The sequence below is a fragment of the Phoxinus phoxinus genome (assembly GCF_949152265.1).
Source record: "Phoxinus phoxinus genome assembly, chromosome: 8".
Lineage (NCBI taxonomy): Eukaryota > Metazoa > Chordata > Actinopteri > Cypriniformes > Leuciscidae > Phoxinus > Phoxinus phoxinus.
In genome coordinates, this window is record NC_136883.1 from 4,499,990 (window position 1) to 4,522,137 (window position 22,148).

Consider the following 22,148-nt stretch of genomic DNA (forward strand, 5'->3'; position numbering starts at 1 on the left):
AAGTTTCCGTACAAATCGCATTGTACGAATTCATACGATATAAACACCACATAAAATAATTAGATGTACTCATCATTTTACGTTTTCCAACTCATTATGATATAGGCCCTACTGAAAATATTAGCCTGACATTATTATTTATTGACACACTGCAGATGACTCAATTGCCTTATCTATGTATTTTCCTGAATCTTACCAAGCTACTAAAACCTGGTCATATAGCCTACCAGTTGTTTATTTTATTATTATTTATCACGTTTTTTCTGCGATGTAGGCTATAGCCAACAAATGGACATATTGAATTGAATTGGGTATTATGATTAAATGATAACAATGATTAATCATTAATATTGGTTAAATGATTATAATGTTAAGTCATCAACGCTTTGTTTTGTCAACACACACACATATGTTCACACACCAACAATTAGGGCGTAGAAGCACAGATCAAAGTCTCCATCATAAATATGTTCAGTTACCAGCATTGCTCAGGATCTTTTTGTGGGATTCACGAGTGTGGGGACTTGACTTGGCTTACTTTACACTGCACAGCAAAAACACAACAGTTCCTAGACCTACAAGGAGAGACATAATCTTGTGACAGTGAACCATAGATAAATATAAGAATGGATTTCTGGAGGAAAATGAAGAGGTCGGACTGGGTCTTCCCCACTGCTTTACTCTCTCTTTATGGTTTCTTTGCCAACTGTAGACCGGCAGAGCCTTTCCTTACACCTTACTTAGTGGGACCCAAAAACATCTCAGAGGAAGTGGTGAGGATTGATTTGTTTACATTTTTATATTGGCTTAGAGATTGTTTAAGGGCTCAGACATATAGCAACAATAGACTGTAAAGTAGGGGCCGATGTATAAAGGAATTTTCCGCATTGATTTATCACAGTCGTTTCATTCACATTTCAAATTACGCATTGCATTGTGCTATAGGGTTGAGGGTCTGTAAACTTAACGGAAAAGGTAGGCCTACTGGTCATTTTCTGCCAGGACATTCTCATGATTTTTTGTACAGTGAATAGTGAGAAACAAACACACACACAGCACAATTTCCAATTTTTCTGAGCATTTAGTATTGCAAACCCTCCCAGTACAATAGAAATAATAAAGGATGACTGTATTGATTGGATTGTGTAAGGTTGATGTAGCTCTTAAAAACAGATGTCCTTGTCCGAACCATTTTCAGATAACATATAATCACAATAATCATCTATTTAAAATATCAGCAGCTCAAAATTAGGCTAAAACCGTTCATAACAAGATTAACTGCTTTAACATTCTCCATTTATGAATATGCCACACCTAATCAGTTCTATCTTAATAATGTATGTTACGCAATTTACTCAAATGACCGAAAAACGATCTTCTTTCCTCTCATAGGTAACAAACTACCTGTTTCCTATCTGGACGTACTCATATCTGGCAGTGCTCTGCCCAGTCTTCCTACTGACCGATTTGCTTAGATACAAACCTTTAATTGTAGTTCAAGGCCTTTTTCTTGTCATAAATTATATACTTCTGTGTTTTGCTAACAGCTTGACCGCTCTGACCTACCTACAGTTCAACTTTGCAATGGTCACCTCCACCGAAGTGGCCTATTTTTCATACATCTACAGCGTCATACCTCCTGAACGCTACCAACGAGCCACGGGCTACGTTCGCAGCGCCATGCTGACTGGCTATACCTTTGGAGCCACATTAGGCCAGCTGTTAATATCATTAGCTGGCACAAGCTACTTCCATATAAACACTATTACTCTGGGTCTAATGGCAGTGGCTTTCTGTGTTTCTTTGGTCCTGCCAATGCCTCAGAATGGGATGTTTTTTAAGAAGAAGGATGTGTCTACGGAGACACTGAACGAGGTTGGAGGAACGGATATAGCGAAGGAGGCTACAGGAAGATGCTGTGCTTGGGGAAACATTATTAAAACGTCTGGCAAACGAATGTGGGAGAGTCTCAAAGAAACCTACTCCTCCAGAAGTCTGGTGCAGTGGTCCCTCTGGTGGGCTCTGGCCACCGCTGGATATGGACAGGTCTTCAACTACGTCCAGCTGATGTGGGACCACATTGAGCCCTCCAGCACTGCCTCTGTGTATAATGGAGGAGTGGAGGCCGTCTGCACACTTGTAGGTGAGGCGTTTTGTGGAATACTTTAGTATCTGATTCGACTCAGAACTCAAAGATCAAATGTAATAAAGCCATTATCTTTAAAGTGAATAATATCAGAATATGCCTATAGCGCAGAGGTTCCCAAACTTTTAGAGATTTTAAGTTAATATTTCAAATATTTGCATGTCATGGTTCTCTAATGTTGATAATATCTTACCACTTTTGTTGTAGGCTACGTATTTCTTTCTTTTTTTAAAGTATTTACAGTATATATAGGGCTGCACAGATTATTATTATTATTATTATATTGTTTAAACTCTAATTTTAACATTATGTTATAAATACAGTTGTAATCAAAATTATTCAAGCCCCATTGCAAATCAGGTTTATTGGCAACATTTACAGACTTTTCGCTGTTTGCAATGAACAAATCAAACAAAAGTAATTGAAATAGCACAACACGACAAATGTTTCAAGTGGTTTCCAAAAATTCAACTGAAAATGCAACTTTGAGTGACTCCTGCAGTCAAAATTATTCATAAACATATGTTGTGTGTTGAGCTATTTACTTTTGTTTGAATTGTTCATTGCAAACAGCTAAACGTCTGTATATTTTGCCAATAAACCTGATTTGCAATGGGGGAATAATCATTTTGATTACAACTGTATATTACAGTGCTCCTGAATATGTGATAATTATCGACCTAATAATTATATTACTTTACACTGCAAATTACATTTTATTTATGTAGGCTATTAAAATATCTGCTTTCAAACATTCAAATCTTAAAATTTTGTATTTTGGTAAAATATTGGTGAAATGCTGGATACTAGTGTGAATCTAGTGCACAACTTTAGAAACACTGTAAAGTGCACACATGTAACATATTGCTGCTCTTCACTCTGAAACACGCAGCACAACAGATATATATGCTTAATTTAATTAAAGTAGGCAATTTCAGAGAGGCTAGCAAAAGCAAGCTAGCTTTGAAAGCATTAGATCCCACCCTCCCTTCAGAGCGTCTCCAAAGCCACGCCTCCTCCAAAACACATGAACGCTCACAGCAGAGTCTGCAAAGCATCACGAGGGACGGCGTTAAAGGAGAACTCCGGTCAATTTTAACATTGAGCTAATTTTTTTGTAAATTTGGAGTGCTGTCAATACAGAGAACAACGACAAAAATCGGTGTTGCCTACACTATGTTATCCTCTTTTTAAAGGGTGTGAAAGATATGAATAAAAATGATGTTATTTCAGCCAGCGCAAATACCTGTATTTACTTCCTGTTTTCTGTTGAAGTCCAAAGTAGTCGATTGTCGAGTTCACGCGCGTGATCATAGGTGACTAAACCTATGCACGTGAACTCGACAATCGACTACTTTGGACTTCGACCGAAAAACAGGAAGTAAATACAGGTATTTGCGCTGGCTGAAATAACATCATTTTTATTCATATCTTTCACATCTACTGCAGTCAGATTCACTCGTGTTCACTCTGAAGGAATCATCTAACATGGCTGGGCACTTGTAATGACACATCAAGGATGATAAGAGGCTAAGCAGGTTTAAAACTTGCCCCATTGAAGTCAACAGGGTGCACATTTTAAAAAGAGGATAACACGCTGTAGGCAACATCGATTTTGTCGTTGTTCTCTGTATTGACAGCACTCCAAATTGACAAAAAAAATTAGCTGAATGTTAAAATTGACCGGAGTTCTCCTTTAAGTTACCTAATTTCTCAAAGCACATAACATTACAATAATAATGAACATAATCAACTTACAGAGCTCTGACTTGCACCAAATGACTGCTGCAGATTCATATTAGCGTTGATAGTGCTGCTAGAGAAATGCATAAATCTGAGTCTGAGGACGTGAACAGCTCCGGGTTGTCATCTCGTAGTTACGGTTATTACAACATGGCGTGACCGCAGCATAAGCTTGTTGTTTTGGTTCAGGAGGAACTCTGCATAGCCTTACGGAACAGGCTTTACGGAATGACGTGTGATGGCGAGCAGGTTTACAGGCAGGTAAGACATCCTATCATTGCATTCGGACCAAATGCATTAATTGGACAAAAAATGTTTGGTCCTGAGACTTCCACAGAAGATATAGCCTATTGTTTAATATTTAGACCACTTCGATTTTTGATTGCTATCAGGATGTGAATAGAGTTTCAACCAGTATAACAAAAAATGTTTATTAAAAACATTGCCTATACGCTAGTTTTAAATCACAGCCTTTGATTTGATAATCGCGCTATATGCTATTCAAATGTTAGTTTTATTTCAATTTATTCTGCAGCTACATTTATATAGGCTATATACATTTTTACATTCGATAGAAATATTAGCTTTTCATCAACTCATGAACCCCCTGCAGTTCCCTCATATGTGTGAACCCCTATTGGGAAACCATGGGCAAACCGAACCAATCCTGCATGATCCGCAAACCATACATTGAATCATCATGTGTTGTTGAGCAGAAGCCGTCTAACGCGTAATTGTTATGCAGATTGCATATGAATTCAGCAGCAGTTTGTGAGGGGAAGATAATTTAAGCAATTGCAACAGTGGGGGTTTAGTCACTTTAATTGCAGCAGAAAAGAATGTCTCCCAGTTTTGATGTCTTGACAAGAACATTCAAACAAAGGCAACTTTGTTGAATTTTACTGAGTACCATACAGAATAAAAATGAGTCTAAATGCATTTCTCCGATTTAATTGTTGTCGTCCGTTGTGCCTCTTCTTTGTTCCCAGATTTGGCATTATTGTGAGTGATGTTGTGACTGTTGCGTTCAGGTGCGGCCGCAGCGTTCTCCGTGGGTTATATCCGAGTCCAGTGGGGTGTGTGGGGCGAGCTCTCTCTGGGGGGTTTCTCTGCCGTCGGTGCAGGCTGTGTGTTTCTCATGGGCTTCACGAACAATATCTGGCTGTGTTACGCAGGCTACGCCGTCTTCAAAGCGTCATACATGTTCCTCATCACAATTACAATGTAAGTTAGTCATTACACAATAAGTGTAAGTTATAACAACTTAAAATTTGTTGAGATAACTTAAATATCCAACTTAACTAAACTAAACTAAAGTTAACCAAACTTAACATTTTAAGTCAAGCATGAACACATACTTTTGAAAGTTGAAACAATGTTGGATTTTAAGTTGTGATAAATAATCGCAGCAATTTTTTTACAGTATATTATGTATGTCTTAATTATATTATATATTTGAATTAGTTTAATATTTAGACCTATATATCTAAAATTAAACTAATTTAAAAATATATAATTAAAACACACACACACACATTTAAATATATATATATTTAAATGCCAATAAGATTCCACCATTTTGAATATTTTACTTTTGAGCGTGTTTTTATTATTCTCATTACTGTAATACCGTTGCTTTGTTTCTTTTTTAGTTTTTTTTTTAATTCAGCCACATAAAGCAGGCCAATGTTGTCAAGCAAGTCCATAGAATCAGTAAAAAAAAAAATATATGATCAATATGTCTTGACAATGTGTTTGTACATTATACTTTAACTGTTGTTAATCAAAATAAGTTAAGCCAGTTACTATACTAAAAGTCAGTTTAATATAATTTGTTAAAAGTTTAAATTGCTTATATAGCCAAGTTGATTGTAAAAAAATAAAAATGTAAGGCAGCAACTGAACTAAAGTTGGTTTTCTCTTTGACTAACTTGTACGTCCTTCTCTTTTCCCCCTTTGTGCTGGAAGGTTTCAGATCGCACTTAACCTCTCTATGGAGTGTTATGCTTTAACTTTTGGCATTAACACTTTTGTTGCTCTTACAATTCAAACTATACTTACTGCTGTTGTGGTGGACAATTCAGCCCTGGGACTGGACATTACAACACAGGTAAGCTCTCACTACATACATGAAATTCAACCCTGTAAAGCCTATAAGAAATAATAGTCAGATTTGTTTCCCCTTGAAAACAAACAGTTTATTGAACCTGTAGACATGGTATAAAAAAAGAAAAGCTGATATTTCATATTTGATACTGACATTTTAACAAGATTTTTCAAAAAAAATATATAAAAAAAATCCTTTGTCAAATCAACTTAGATGATTAATGTAGTTCAGATAACATAATATTTTGAGTTTCTATTGATTAAACCAATCTCCTTCATTGAATTAACTTAATTGTTTAATTTCAAAGAACTCAATTTTTTAAGGCAACCAGATAACTTACTTTTTTAAGTTAAACCAACAATATTTTTTTACAGTGTAATAATATTTCAAACTTATACTTTATAAAAATCAGTAGACCTATAAATTTCACGGCAAAGACACTTGCTGGAAAGGTAGGCTATAAACTATCAATCAGACGACAGAAGGTAGTAGATTGTGTGCTACAAACAGTAGGATTTATGGTTAAAAGATTTTCATGAGAATAACCATGGTCGTTTGAATGTTTGTATAAACATGCATTTTGGCCCTTCTTTTACAGTTTCTTGTATATGGAGGTTACTACAGCATCATCTCTGTGCTCTTCCTCGTGCAAGGCTTGTACACCGTTTGTAAGCATTACTGTAAATCTGCAGCAGAAACAAACACAAGCCGGTCGCCTTCTGCCATTCTGGAGGAGAAATATAAGGATCTTGATCCACAGACAACACAAAATAAGAATGAACATTCAAAACTTTAACTTCACACACAAAAAGAAAGCCAAAAAATAAAGACATCACAAGCCCACTGCTTTTTTTGCTTTTCATTTATTGTTGAAAGAGTATGTTGTACTCTCCATTATCCTGGAGAGGATATTGTGTATTGTATTGTATAATATATGTATAAGTATTTATACAACCCCTATATTTACAAAGACCGTTCTGTCGTTTCAAGTTTATAATTTTAAAAGAAGTGCTTACAGTTTGCGTTCAGCAAATATTAACCAAACTCTAAAACTCAAATAAAATAAGCTTGTTTAGACGACTTTCATGCTTTAAAAAAAGTCGTTTCAAGACTGTGGTAACGTTATGGTATAAAAATCAAAAGTTTATATATCATTTTATAAACAGAATAAAATAGTTAAACCAGTAAACAACAGAAGATCAGCGCTCACTACAATAACATTGAACGTCATTTCTGTAATACAACACCGGAAGTTTTTGAAACACGTCGTTGGGAATAGCGGACGTGACGTTAACCATTTGTAAACTGGGAATTGCAGTCGAATAACCTTTTTGCAAGAACATATTGCAATTATTCACATTTATCCATATTTCTAGAGTGGTTAAGTTTTATTTTACTAAGCAATGCTCATTACAATGATGTTTTCATAACCCCCCAAAAAACGAACTATACAATATGTCATTATAGTTCGAGATGAATAAAATCAAATAAATTATATAAAATATATTCTAAATAAATATAAAAGGCGAGAAAATAATGATACAATAAATACATACAAATTATTTTCCGCAATAAATATAATTAAATAAATTATTTTACATATAAAGTGAGGCTTACGATAAAGATATGATGTGATGACTAATGCATCTCTTCCTTCCATAAATATCTGGGGGCTTTATTTAAAAAAATAAAGGTATTCCTTCAGGCAAAAGCACTACGAGTGAGGCGCGCGTTCAGCTGTACAAAACTACACTTCCCAGAATTCAACGGCGCAGAGTTGCGTAACTTTCGGAACGTCTTCCAGGAGAAACTCTGCGGCCCAGGCGACTTGGCAGAAACATCAAACACCTCGATTCTGAATGACACAAAATCCGACGCAGTTGTATATAGTCGTCCGTAACGAGGAAACCGTCGACCGCAGACGCTCGGAGGCTGACTGTGAAAGAGATTCAGGGTGGATTTGAGAACGCAAGATCGCGAGGGCCTATCAAATATGTCCTCTTCCTCGCAGGCATCTTCCAGGCGGCAATGGTGCTACCTTTGCGACCTGCCAAAGATGCCCTGGGCCATGATTTGGGACTTCAGCGAGGCCGTGTGCAGAGGCTGTGTGAACTACGAGGGCGCGGACAGAATCGAGTTGCTCATCGACACGGCGCGGCAGCTCAAGCGAACACACGTGATGCAGGACGGCAGATCTCCGGGTCCGCAGCCCGCCGGTAAACACGGTCCCGCTGGTAAGGAGGGTCCTATGGAGGTCGGTAGACCGCCCTCCGAGCGATATGAGCGGGGAAGGGGAGACTATGGGTCCGGCAGGCTGCCCAACGGGCTGCCTAGACTGGAGGATGGTGGTCCGCCTGAGGTTAGTAGGCAGAGTCCTACAGCCAGGAGGACTTTGGTGGGGGCTGTGCCACCCAGTTTAATGGCGCAGGGGCTTGTCGGAGCCCCTCATGGTCTGCTGACTGCCATGCCTGGTCTGAATGCCCGAACCGGTGGCGCCCCCTTGACCATTTCTGCTCCCATGTTAAACGAGATCAGTAAAAGACAGGCTCTGGGCATGGGGATGAACGTGGGTGTGGCGTCTTTCATGAGCCCTGAGTTTGAAAGGGAGCTCAAGGAGAAGCAGAGGAACGCTGAAGCCCTCACCGAGCTCTCCGAAAGCGTGAGGAACCGCACGGACGAATGGCCGGGACGCCCCAAACACATGCGCGACGCCCTGCACACCCTCTCTAGCTGCACCCCGTTCAATGTCCGCTTTAAGAAGGACCACGGGCTGGTGGGGAGGGTGTTCGCGTTCGACGCCAAGCTGATGGTTGAGTTTGAGCTGAAGGTTTTCGTTGAGTACCCGTGCGGGTCTGGTAACGTGTTCTCCAGCGTGTTGGCGCTAGTCAAGCAGATGTTCCACGACTCTCAGAAAGACACTGGCAAGGTCATTAACTCGGGCTACAAGTACGTGGAGTATGAGAAAAGGCATGGCACCGGCGACTGGCGTCTCCTGTCAGAGTTTCTCAGCGACGCGGTGCGAGCGTTCAAAGACGCGCCGGCCCCGGACGCCCTCCCGCAGTCGTACCTGGACGCCAGCTGCTCCATGTTGCCCACCGCGCTCTGCCACATCGGCCGTCCCACGCAGCCGAGAGTACGCCGACGCAAAGCCTCGCCCGAGCCGGAAGCCCCCGAGAGGATGACCTCAGAGGAAATCCGCCAGCACTGGTCCCTCGTGTACCCTGGCATTCCCGGCCACATGCCCGCTACATCGCTAGCCAGCGCAGGACACCCTCCAGAGACCCACAGTAGCGACCCTTCGCCCATCACTGCTCTCATGAGTGTGGCCGATAACGTCGGCACCGCCATCCCGAAAGATGCTCCGGGCAGCAGCGGAAGCCACTCTGCGAACGCAGGCCGGCAGAACAGCACCAGTCCTTCACCCGCCGGCGGTCAGCGGCGGCTAACGTCACGCAACGGGGAACCGTCGGCTGGCAGTAGCTCAGGAGGGCCGACCACGACCGTCACCGTCCCCCTCGCGGACCAGAGCGCCGTAATGGGAGCTGAAGGCTCAGGAGGAGCCGGCGGAGGAGGAGCCCCTCTCTGCTGTACCATCTGTCACGAGCGCCTGGAGGACACACACTTCGTCCAGTGTCCATCGGTGCCCGGGCACAAGTTCTGCTTCCCGTGCACCCGAGACTTCATCCGCAGACAGGGCTCAGGGAGCGAGGTGTACTGCCCCAGCGGGGAGAAGTGCCCCCTCGTGGGCTCCAACGTGCCCTGGGCCTTCATGCAGGGCGAGATCTCCACCATCCTGGCAGGTGATGTGAAGGTGAAGAAGGAAAGAGACCCATAACGGCCAGCAGCAGGTTAGATAACGTGCATAATAATGCTTTTGTTCAGATAAGACGCACTAAATTGATCAAAAGTGACAGTTAAAACATTTATAATGTTGCAAAAGATTTCTATTTCTAACTAATGTAGAAGTAAACTTTCTATTCATCTAAGAATCCTGAAAAAAAGGTTTCCACAAACAAAATGAGCTGTTTTCAGCATTGATAATAATAATAATGTTTCTTGAGCAGCAAATCAGCATTAGAATGATTTCTGAAGGATCATGTGACACTGATGCTGAAAATCCAGCTCTGCATCACAGGAATTAATTACATTTTACAATATATTTGACAATAGAAAACAGTAATACAATTATATTAGTGTTTTCCCAGTACAGGTGAAACTGGAAAAATTTGAATATAGTGCAAAAATTTGTTTATTTCAGGAATTCAACTTAAAAGGTGAAACTAATATATTATATAGACTCATTACATGCAAAGAGAGATATTTCAAGCCTTTATTTGTTATAATTGTGCAGCTTATGAAAACCTTTTCACAATATTCTAATTTTGAATTTGGGGTTTTCATAAGCTGTAAGCCATAATCATCAAAATTATAACAAATAAAGGCTTGAAATATCTCACTTTGCATGTAATGAGTCTATATAATATATTAGTTTCACCTTTTAAGTTGAATGACTGAAATAAACAAACTTTTGCACGATATTCGAATTTTTCCAGTTTCACCTGTACAGGAAAAACCCTAATATAATTGTATTACTGTTTTCTATTGTCAAATATATTGTTTATTCAAATTTATATTCAAATTTCTATTCAAATTTGTCCAGTTTCACCTGTACTATTGATTTTCTAAACATTGCGTGTCACCATCCCCAAACTTTTGAGTGCATATTATCTCTAATATAACTGTGAAATGTATATGTTAACATGTATATGAATGCCTCCCCGACAGAAGTAAAGCTCACTCTGAGGGAGCTGCGATCCTGAGCCCTAAAGATGGCGGCTGTGATCGAGTGGAGAGACGACTGCTGGTGGGCAGATCCTCTTCCTCCATCTACCCCTCTCGCCCTCCTCCGTTTCCTTCCCTTCACCGCCTCTCTTTCGGCCACGACCAAGGAGAACCACGACAGCCATTTTTCTCTTCAGAGATGCCCATGTATTAAACCCTCCAGCACTTATTTCAGACTCTTTAGATCCGTCGGCCCCTGTCAATTCAAGAACTTCCAGTCCTGCAAAGCGAAACCAGGTTCACGTACCGTGTGGTATTTACGATGAGAAGAAACACATTTCACAGATCCAGTGGGGCGAGCAGTGATTTCCCCCGAATGTGCGACGCACCACCTGACAGATGCAGATTGTACGGCGGGAAGCGCGTTTGCAAAGGTGACTTCCTTCACAATCACAGAACCGCACCGACTTCTTGTGTTTGCTGTTGTATATGCTGCATAAAACTGTTCGATAGTCCAGGAATATTTACTAAGTGCTAAAAGCCCTTCCTTTCAAACCGCTTCTTGATACGGCATGTATAATAGATATCTTTATGTTTTTTACTCCGTGTAGATTGTTACCAGAATTATCCCTTTCAATGGTTATAGATGTGCAATCTCTAGATTTGATACTATGTTGCTTTATGTACCACTAAGTCTTTGAATGAATAGAAAACCAAAGATAGACATGCTGAATATTGTCGTATCATATGATGCTCTAACATATTTTTGTGGCTTTCGTCAGATTACACGGACAGATATGGGGAATGTTTTACATTGGGAACCCTTTATGGGTAGACACACGATAGATTTTTATTACGAGGAAGCAGATCGCTATATTTTCTATTGTAACCCATTGGCTTTTAAACCCTTGGAGGCGATGACTAGTTTAATATTACGACAACAGAGCCACTCTGTGTGTGTTTTTTTTACAAGTACGTGTTTTTTCTTTTCGTTTTTACATGTAAAAGACATACTTTATGACAATTGTTTTAATGTAAGCGATAAAAGATTTGGAAGAGCTGCCGTATATTAGTCAGGTAGTCCAATAAACGGTGACCCCCCCCCCCCCAAAACATATTTTGGACTCTTCCAGATCTTTTTGGGCCCATGTAGGTTCGGTTCTTCATATTGTTTTGACAAATCTTCAGCCTTGTTTTATGACATTTGAAAAATATATGACTAAATATATAAATGCACAAAGTACTGTTCTGTAAGACCTCTGTTTAATCGGCTTTTATGTTACAGCTTAAATTGTATTTAAATTAAAAGATGGACTTTTCACAAACTCTGAGACTGTTGTTGTTGTTTTTAGTGATGCAAGTTTTGGCAGAAGTCTGCAGATAATGCTGAGCGTTGACCCTGAAATTTGGTTCGAGATTACAGTGTTTATAATATTCAACATTCCCATTTTTTTAAATAGGTGGTTCAATATAGTTCATAGTTGTTTTTAAACATCTGAATATGTCTTGCAGTGGGATTATAGCTAAATGTTTTTTGTCTTGAACATTGTTCAGCTTGAGTTTCTTTATTCTACTAAAACTGTGCCTTAAAAGTGAGACATTAGCTGACCGAGCTGATTTAACCCTTCAGATGATGGGACCCATTGTAAGCAGGTTTTCCGGTAACCAATTATTAAATTTTTTGACTTGAACTACCGTTTTTAGGTTGACTTGCAAATCATTTTTTACTGCATAGTAAACTTGGGAAACGGCACAGTGTGGTGTGGAAACAGTGTGACCCAATAAAAGGTGGACTTTGAATCGATCACTATGAAAGTGTGATTGCGTGGGTTGTTTTTATACCTACTGGAGATTCAGAAACTGTTCAAGGTTGGAACATGTGTGCTTTCTTACAGTCTGCTTATCTGCTGTGTTTGTGTGCGAACAGGACATGATTTCAAACGTCACTGATCTATTTACAGCATTTTTCGGACACGCGTGATGTTTTAGTTAAACCAGGTCACTCTGAATGTTATCAAACCGCTGACCCACTGCAATATACAGGTAAATGTCAATTTGCTTGAAGGCAGGGTCAGCTAAAGTGTGACCAACATCTTTCTTACTTAAAATAAATGCTTTTGTTTGACATTTATTAAATAATAAATAAATAAAATATCCAAGGTGTTACGTCCCTTTTTACGTTGTCTAGCGAATAAAGGAACAACACTTTATAAAAATTGTATGTGTATCTCAATTTGCAGGACAGAGCAAGAAAAAGAAAACTAACTCTCAACACTCAGCTCGAAAGGATTTATTAATCCACAGACTAGGGCAAAAATGAATGAGTGAAGAAAACAATATTTATAATATGTACAAACAATGAATAATAATGAAACAAAATAAAGACGTTCGTTAAACATTACGAAAACCCAAGGTGGGAAGGCGAGCACGAGATATGCCAAATCAAACAAATCAATAACATCTCAATTTTCATTTAGTTTATCTTGATGTACTTAAATAACTAGCCTAACTAAAATTAAAACTGAGTATAAGCTATAGCCTTACATAATAGTTAATTCAAACTTAAAATATCAAAATAAAACTCATAATAGGATCTCAATGATTCTAAACTGAAAGTCTCAATGTTGTGTCATGGTGCCTCACTGCTGTAATGTTTCACTTAGTCCAGCAGATGGAGATATTCTCCCGACACACCGCAGCAGAACAAGAACTGGATCGGGTTGGTTAGTAAATAAACACTTGATTCTCTTGATAAGCGGTGAATGAAATGTGAAACTAAAAGTTGCCTATTTAGTGTTCATTAAGTGACATTACACTTCATGAGACGACACTATTTATAAAGTCTGTTAATTCTAACTAAAAATAAAACAATAGGGACATTGGTTTAAGTTTTAAAACAATAGCATTTCTAACTTTTTCATGCATTTTGCAACGTGTAAAACCTAAAAAGCACGTTGTGTGTAACTCTACAGATATACTTTTCCATAGAACAGAATCGAATAGAATATGCATCCTCAGCAAAATGATTGGCAAACCATTGTCCTTACAAACAAATAAGTAGGCTATAGGCCTACTAGGATAATTTGATTATAGTTTGATTATAGGACGCATCAGTTTTATTACAGAACGCATATTTATAGGCCTACTGATAGTTTACTAGTCAAATTGTTGCACATTTTTTTTAGTTTATGAAAGTACACTGAACTATACTGTCAGTAAACTACAGTAGCTTTACATGGGATGTATACTTGTAGGTTTTATTTAAGTGAACTTAACATCATTATAGATTACTAAACACACACACACATACAGTATGCACTTCAAGTAGGCCTACTTTGTTCCTATTTAGGTAAGGCCTATTAATTTTTACTTTAAATATACCTTTTTTGAAGTAAATTCCTACTTTCACATAAATTTCCCTTAACCTTCTCATACTCAGAATTAGGAATATATCTGTTTTCTTTATAAATCAATATTTTCAAACAATGTAGGCAGAATGTTGTTCAAGACAGTATGTAAATCAGAAGAGTAAACAACTACACACCTAGCCACTTAGAATAATTACTTTTAAGTACATCTCGATCAAAGAATGTGTACAAGTGTAGGCCTGCAGGCCAAATATTATGACAGACGTTTCTGTCAGTAGAAGGCAAGTATAGCTACTGTATTTTTGAGTAGGCTAGGTATTGCGGAGTAATTGGCTACATGAAAAGTAGTCTGAACATATACTTATTTTTAGTTTAAAAGTAGTAATAGCACACTTGAATAAACTCTTTGTAAGGGTGGCAAGTCTTTGATTTCAGAAATAAACGAATGTTCAGTCTTCTGTACATTGGTCACATTAACGTTTTATTGCGATACATCTCAGTCAAACTATATAAAACATTGATTAAACCACACTTTCGAAGTATATGTTTTAAAACATTAAGTACTTAATACTAGGCTATATTGTTTGAGACGCCATATCTATGTATCAAAAGTTAAGTGTCAAGTGGACGCAGAGACCTCAATACTTGGTAGACATTACACAATGACGGTAACATTTGATGGAGCGTTTTTGTGTTTGATTGTGTCATTTTGAGTAGAAAATTAAGTCCAAATGTCACAAAATGTCAAGTTACTAATCCTAACAATGACATAAAAGTGTAAATACAGCTGGAAAACAGTGAAAAATCGACCTAATTAATTATTCAAGGCCCAGGGCATGATGGGAACACCAGTGTCTGAAAAGTTTAGTAATTTTACTTAATTTTTATAACGTTGATATTTACGCTTTAATGTCTACACGCTTCAATTGAGCAGCTACTGGTATAATTTACTTCGTTTTTTATTATTATTCTTACCAACTTTTTCATAAATTACACATGGTTTTTTTTTTTTTTTTTTTTTAGACCTAGCCAATTTACCTCACCACAAAATCATTTTTATCAGTGATATACAATATTACATATAGGCCTAACTACAGTAATTTACGATAAATAGCCTACATATATTGATATTGTTCTGGAAGGACATTTTTTTAAATTTTTCTAATAGATTGGTGAAAGCTGTCTGAAGTCTGCATGTCATCTGAAGGCTTCCATGTGAATTTCTTCGTATTTTCAACCAGTTCGACCATCATTAATGACTCACTGCTGTTTGGCTCCTCAAAAGCCTTAAGACACGTTTCTAATATTCTGCTTCCTCCATTAGCGTCACCCATTAAGACTATTGTTATCCAATTATAGAGGTGTTAATGAACGATGCGCCGCTGCATTGCATGAGAAGCGCAGAGACAGCAGGAGGATGTTCAGATGTGTGTTCGCCAATACACCACCTCAAGCGTGCCAAACCAAGTTCTTTACAAGCTTTTTAGTATGAGTATTATTCTTGATCGTGTGCACCCACAGGATAAACAATTTAACAATGTAATTTCTCTGTCTAAAGTCCCATCTGATTCGATAGGCTATAAGCGATCACGAAATTAAGAGCAACTGGCCAATCAAGAAAGAAATGCTGTGATCAATAGTTAGCCTATAGCTAATAACTCTTTTAGATGGACACAGACAACTGTTGTGTGAACATCTCATAAGTTGCAGTTTGGGGGTCAGGTCTCCTAATCCTGTCGACCCCCCGCCAGTTGATCAATTACATCTCCATTCATTAGCCATTAGGAAATGCATTGACATTGTGATGTTCCTGTCTGCGCCTAACAACAGATGTGTATTCACATATACAGTCGCATCTTCACGGGTCATTTCAAGCCAGGAAAAGTTCACAGATGTTCACATTGAAAATTTATGGAAAGACTTCAAAAATCAAATCTGCTTTTGTCCCGGCAAATGAAGGCCAAACTCGCAAACAAAAGCGATTTGCTTGAAATAAATAAAACAATTAGCATAGGCCTATAGGCTATGTAAAAATAGAGGCTAATTAAAAATAATATAATAGCCAATGAGATCAAATGAACAAAGATGCATTTGTAATTAAAACGAAAATGCAGTTTTTGTCGCATAATGCTACAAATACTGCATTTTCTGAATATTTTCGTTTCAATTATAAATTAATCTTTGTTCATTTGATGTTCATTTTGTTTAATAAAGGTCGCTAAAAATAAAGAACCTTCATCATCCATAGAACTTCCATCTTTACAGTGGAAACGAGTTCTGTAGAACTATTAGAGTTCTAAAATGTAATAAAGGTCTTTTATCTTTGGTCTTTGAGGGAACCAAACATGCATTTCTGTTTTTAAGCGTGTATTTTCGAATGTCATTCTGCAGCGCCTTTACGATCAAATCAGTGTATTTTGATTTTCTTACTTTGCTTTTTATTTCTACTAAACGAACGTGCACGTCCTCGGGTTTGAGAAAACACAGCATGGGATCATCTTTTTAAATCTGGAGAATTAATCATCGTCCTTCGCTTATACTGTGACCGACGTGAAAGTGATAGCCGAGGGGATTTAACAACTTTTAAAACTGGCACCTCAGATTACAGATGTGGACCCCCGCCGTGATGAGTTTAAACCCTGATGAGCTTAAACTGAACACATCACGGAATGACGGAATCAAATGAGCGACGAATCAAAAACAAGACAATCTATCTATCTATCTATCTACCTATCTACCTATCTATCTATCTATCTATCTATCTATCTATCTATCTATCTATATATCTATCAAAAATTCTATATTAAGCCCATCCTTCTTTAAGTTCCAGCAGAGGCCCAAAATCTTCTACATTTCTTTCTATTCATTTTCTTTCTAGGCCTGAAGTTGTCTGGGATGACAATTGAGATGGATGTGTCGGCTGGCCAATATACAGAACAGCAGGGGGCAAGAGAGACCTTTAGGGAGTCTTCCTGCGTCCCGGGGCCCGTGGCGCGGCCCCTCCCTCACCTGCGCGTGTTTAAAGCCCGAGGTGAGGCTTTTCTACGGGACTCACCACAGAGACCTGACACAGACTCCACGACAGCTTCTCGTTTGGACTTCTCGGGATTACTTGAAAATGTTTACGGGTCCTGCGACACACAAAAACTGAGTGAACTAAGTTACCCAATCATGAGAAACCATCTGATTGATCCACGGGACTGAAGACAACAGACGAGCATAACTTTATTAAACTTTGTATTGCAGTTCATGCAGTAATATTACGTGGAATTACAACGTGTGTCGTCTTGTGGGACGTTTTTCTTTTCTTTTCTTTTCTTTTTTTATACAAAACCGCTGAGGAAAAAAAAACTGAAGGACAATTTAATACACGGTTAGTGTCCGATCACTTTCTTACGAGTTACAACTTTATTTGGGGATGTTGAACTCCGTGAAGATGGAATCACATGAAATTCCGGAATGGAATGCTTTCTACAGCGAGACAAGCGAAGTAAGTTCTGGAAAGTCTTCAATTTTGTTTTATTTAGTTAATAAAATATATTTTTTATACAAGAAATAGATAGATAGATAGATAGATAGATAGATAGATAGATAGATAGATAGATAGATAGATAGATAGATAGATAGATAGATAGATAGATAGATAGATAGATAGATAGATAGTAGATAGATAGATAGAAATAATTCGAAATAACATGTTTTAAATAGGACAATAAAATGATATATAACGATGTAATGTTCGCATGTTACTATTATTTTATTGATTGAATGAATAAGGCTACATTAGGCTATTTTTAGAGTCATCATTTAGCTTTCGATTAGATTTCGATTTTAATTTTACGTTTCATTCTCGTGCACTCGCAGTGGAACCAATATAGGCTGTAAAGTCAAGTAGATAGCCTAATTGTTTATTCATAAAGCAGCATTCGTTTAAAATGTTATTCTCCATTTGCGCATTTATATTGAAACTTGTGCTATTGCTGGCCAAAATTCTGTGACCACGAACCCTGCGCCACAAATGTAATTATAATATATATTTTTTTAATTTAGTAGCCTACTTCTTTGAATTTAATTCTATTTTTGAGACTCGTTCTAAAATTGCTGAAAAGTTTTAAATAAACCGATGGTTAAAATCGCACAATATTATTTTATATTGTAAAACGAAAAAAAAATATATATATATTCATTATAAAACACTTAAATTAACTACACTTCAATAATTCTATGCACATTATTTTGTAATAACAGAAACTTAGAGTATAACAAAGTTAGACTATTGTAGTTTGGCAATAACTTTATATGATATAGAAGCCTTAGGTGAAACACTGCTATATTCTAATTGTGTGTGTGTTTATAAACTGTTAGATTTTGTTTTTATAGTTACTTTAGTGTTGATGGCGAATTGAAGGCAAAACATTAATGTCATGTGTTATTTTCTTTCAGATGTATTCCTCCCCGAGCGCCATGAACTCAGTGAGCAGCTTGAACAGCTACATAAATCTGAACTCGGCCTGTTCCGCATCCAGCATGAATATGGGCTATCCCAGCTCAGGTCTCAACAGCAGCCCATTGGGCAGCATGGGTGGAGGCCCCAACCACATGAGCCTGTCCCCTGTAGGCTCCTCTCTGAACCCCAGTTCTCTGACCCAGCTGGGCTCTTCTGCCTCCTCGCTGGGTCCCCTCTCGCATTACCAAAGCATGGGCCAGCCTATGTCCCAGATCAGCTACCCCTCTCCTACCTCTCTTAACCGGACTAAGGAGATGCCAAAGCCCTACCGTCGCTCTCTAACCCACGCCAAGCCACCGTACTCCTACATATCCCTCATCACGATGGCGATCCAGCAGTCCAACAGCAAGATGCTAACCCTCAACGAAATCTACCAGTGGATCATGGATCTGTTCCCGTACTACCGCGAGAACCAGCAGCGCTGGCAGAACTCCATCCGCCACTCTCTGTCCTTCAACGACTGCTTCGTCAAAGTGGCGCGTTCGCCCGACAAGCCCGGCAAGGGCTCCTACTGGGCGCTGCACCCCAATTCTGGGAACATGTTCGAGAACGGCTGCTACCTGCGTCGGCAGAAGCGCTTCAAGATTGAGGAAAAGTCTGGGAAGAAGAGCTCAACGAAATCCCAGGAAGGCGGTGGCAAGGGCGGGCACAGCGGTGAGGGCATGCAGGAGGAGCACAGTCCCGCCACCGGCTCCGAAGGTGCCGACTCTGCCCACTCCGACAGCTCCCATGCCGGATCAGCCTCGGAGGAGCAGCAGAGGAGCCTGGTGCAGATGGACTGCCCGTCTCAAGCGCCCAGCCTTTCACACACCTCGCCAGTGCCAATCCCGTCTTCGGTGTCCTCCTCAATGCCCCCGTCCGGCTCACACCTGCACTCTCAGGGCATGGGCGGCAGCCCTCACCTGTTGGCCAGCCCGATGCAACACCTGGACCTGCAGAACGACCCCCTGAAGTCCATGGACCCACACTACAATTTCAACCATCCGTTCTCCATCACCAATCTCATGTCCAACGAGCAGAAGATGGACCTCAAGTCGTACCAGGACCAGGTGATGGCTTACAACAGCTACACCACGTCTTCTCCCATGGCCGCCAAGCAGATCTATGACAGCGCTGGTCCGTCCGCCATTGACTCTGGTGCGTATTACCAGACCCTCTACAGCAGGTCTGTCCTCAACGCATCCTAATGTGCTGACCAGCCGTTTGAACTCCACAGACTCTTAATGGCAGGACATCTTCAACCTCAAGAGCTTGCTTTGCCATCAACAACTACGTTTCCTGCACTCTTAAAAATAAAGGTTTCAAAGGGGGGGTTTCACAGTGATTCCATATAATAAACATTTCCGGCTCCCCAAAGAACCTTTCAGTGAACATTTCTTAAAAAGTAGTGTGAAGAAAGAAGCTTTTGTGCAATGAAAGGGTTCCATGGATGTTGAAGGTTCTTAATGGAACCATAGATGCCAATAAAGAACTTTTATTTTTAAGAGTGAACAGCTTTCACCAGAACCAAGGGACGAGTTCCAATGCTATTTTACAGAAACTAATTTAACTATTCGGGAACTAAACATTTTGGTTTCGGATGTAACACAGAAGATGTATAAAAATGATGCCATGTGTATATATACTGTTTTTGGGGAAGCAGGAGTCAGGCATTTATTTATGAAGGGAAGAATTTAATATATCTTGTATGATTTTGTGTTGTGAAGTTACGTAAACAATGTGACAATAAGAGGACGTGAGCATGATTGCGGAAGCGTTTGAGTTCAGGTTACTGCTGTGAGCAGGTGTTACTGTGTTACAGGGAAACTCTCCTGTTTTGTGTTACAGAATAACGCATGTTCATTTGAAGCGCACTAACATACAGTGCGCGTGTACGGAGAGTGTGTATCGTTATGCTTGTCCCTTAGAGAAGCTGAAGAATTGCTTTTTTTTTACTCTTGGCCATAAAGTCATTTTGTATATTCTGAAGAATTTTGTGTTAAGTAGGCTATATATATATATATATATATATATATATATATATAAAGAGATAAAAGATTGACAAAGATGGATTAAACTGTGGTAAATCCAGCTGTTTGTTTTCCAGACTTCCCTTTTTTTTAGAAATACTGGCAATGACATTCACGAAAAAGACCTTTCACTGTTATTCCAGTGTGCCACATGTTCTGCTCAGCTCGGCTCGGCTTCGGCTCTTACTCAGATCAGCAGACAATGCACTAAGGGCCATTTCCATACAATACTTTGCACTAGTGACCTCTCTGTTCTTCACTGTTGGGGAGGGGTGGGACTGTTTTGTTACAAAAATGCTTTGTAACTACCTTTTTATCAGCAAATTATACAGAACCTAGTGAAATTGCCATGATGTATTTTTGTAAGATCTCGTCATTTAAAAAAATCTCCTTCGGAGATTCGAAAGCAGTTTTAATAATAAACACATTGTCTCAAGCCATCATATCATAAAGCAAAATTCTTGCAAGTCTTTTTGAATTTTGTAAGAAAGCAGGTCAGAGTTGATGTTCTTGTACTGTTTAGTTTTATTTAAACCCAGCTTTTTGGCCGTTCGGCTTAAAAGATAAGTGTCTTAATATATATATATATTGCTTTTATTTGGTTGATCGTTTCATGGTATGTTCTTAATGTTTGTTATGTTCTCTTCTTATTAAAAACAAACTTCTCACATATGCTTTGGCGTTATTTTACATATTCCTAAAATATAAATGTGACACTATTGAAAATGTTTTGATATTTATTAGAGTAAAATATAAAACATATTATGCATTGATGAATCTAAATTGCCCTAGGTACAGTATTTTAAAACAGCTTGTACGCTGACTCGTATGGAAAGAGCTGTATTATGAGTTTTTGTCATTTTTATGATTCTAGTCAAGGATGAGCAGAATTTTTTTTCTTATTTACCCCTAAAAGGTTCATAGTAGTTCCTTAAGGTACATATTACTACACTAAGGTGATATGCACCTTTTAGGGGAAGATAAGGTAGTTGTACCTTTATGGCCCGGTTTTACAGACAAGGCTTAGATTAAGCCAGGATTAGGCCTTAGTTTAATTAGGACTTTAAGTAGCTTTTATGCTTTAGAAAAACTTTATGCTTTATACATTTCTGTTGTGCATCTTGAGACATATTTTAAGATATGTCAGTGCAAGTTGCTTTCAGTTAAAACAGCTCATGCATTTTAGTCTGAGACTATATAATCCTTGTCTGTGTATATGTTTCTGCAAATGAGTGAAGAAATAGGCAATACATGCCCTGATCATTGCAGAACTGGAGAATAATACAGAATTGCAATTGCCCCATTGTAACATTTGAGATAAAGTAACATGATCATCAGGTTTGATATAAACATCACTGCTTCAGCTTCAGTGCTGATATCAAATGCAAAAATGTATATCAAGTTTGAAAACACTGAAAAACAGAAGTGTTGGATCCCACTGTATGTCTAAATAAAACAATCACAATCTGAAGAGTGACATTTTGAA

General features: G+C 38.8%; 3 protein-coding genes across 3 annotated transcripts; all 3 read left to right on the forward strand.

Moving 5' to 3' along the window:
- Positions 1-626: 626 nt before the first annotated feature.
- Positions 627-7,401, forward strand: slc19a3b (solute carrier family 19 member 3b; the record flags this gene model as incomplete). Its single annotated transcript, XM_079621779.1, has 5 exons — positions 627-773; positions 1,393-2,143; positions 4,921-5,113; positions 5,858-5,999; positions 6,595-7,401. The coding sequence occupies 5 exons, from the start codon at positions 627-629 to the stop codon at positions 6,790-6,792; spliced, it is 1,431 nt and encodes a 476-aa protein (XP_079477905.1). The 3' UTR covers positions 6,793-7,401.
- irf2bp1 (interferon regulatory factor 2 binding protein 1) lies at positions 6,862-11,879 on the forward strand. Its single transcript, XM_079621778.1, has 2 exons — positions 6,862-9,844; positions 10,782-11,879. Exon 1 carries the CDS (start codon positions 7,990-7,992, stop codon positions 9,829-9,831), a length of 1,842 nt encoding a protein of 613 aa, XP_079477904.1. The 5' UTR covers positions 6,862-7,989; the 3' UTR covers positions 9,832-9,844; positions 10,782-11,879.
- Positions 11,880-17,193: 5,314 nt separating this feature from the next.
- foxa3 (forkhead box A3) lies at positions 17,194-21,331 on the forward strand. Its single transcript, XM_079621026.1, has 2 exons — positions 17,194-17,636; positions 18,590-21,331. Exons 1-2 carry the CDS (start codon positions 17,565-17,567, stop codon positions 19,838-19,840), a joined length of 1,323 nt encoding a protein of 440 aa, XP_079477152.1. The 5' UTR covers positions 17,194-17,564; the 3' UTR covers positions 19,841-21,331.
- Positions 21,332-22,148: the final 817 nt, after the last annotated feature.

What these genes read in the sequence shown, in the direction of transcription:
- irf2bp1 (XM_079621778.1), top strand. Translation starts at nt 7,990, where the DNA reads ATGTCCTCTTCCTCGCAGGCATCTTCCAGGCGGCAATGGTGCTACCTT.
- foxa3 (XM_079621026.1), top strand. Translation starts at nt 17,565, where the DNA reads ATGTTGAACTCCGTGAAGATGGAATCACATGAAATTCCGGAATGGAAT. An exon ending in TCTACAGCGAGACAAGCGAA is followed by an intron (nt 17,637 to 18,589) that starts GTAAGTTCTGGA and finishes ATTTTCTTTCAG; the next exon opens with ATGTATTCCTCCCCGAGCGC.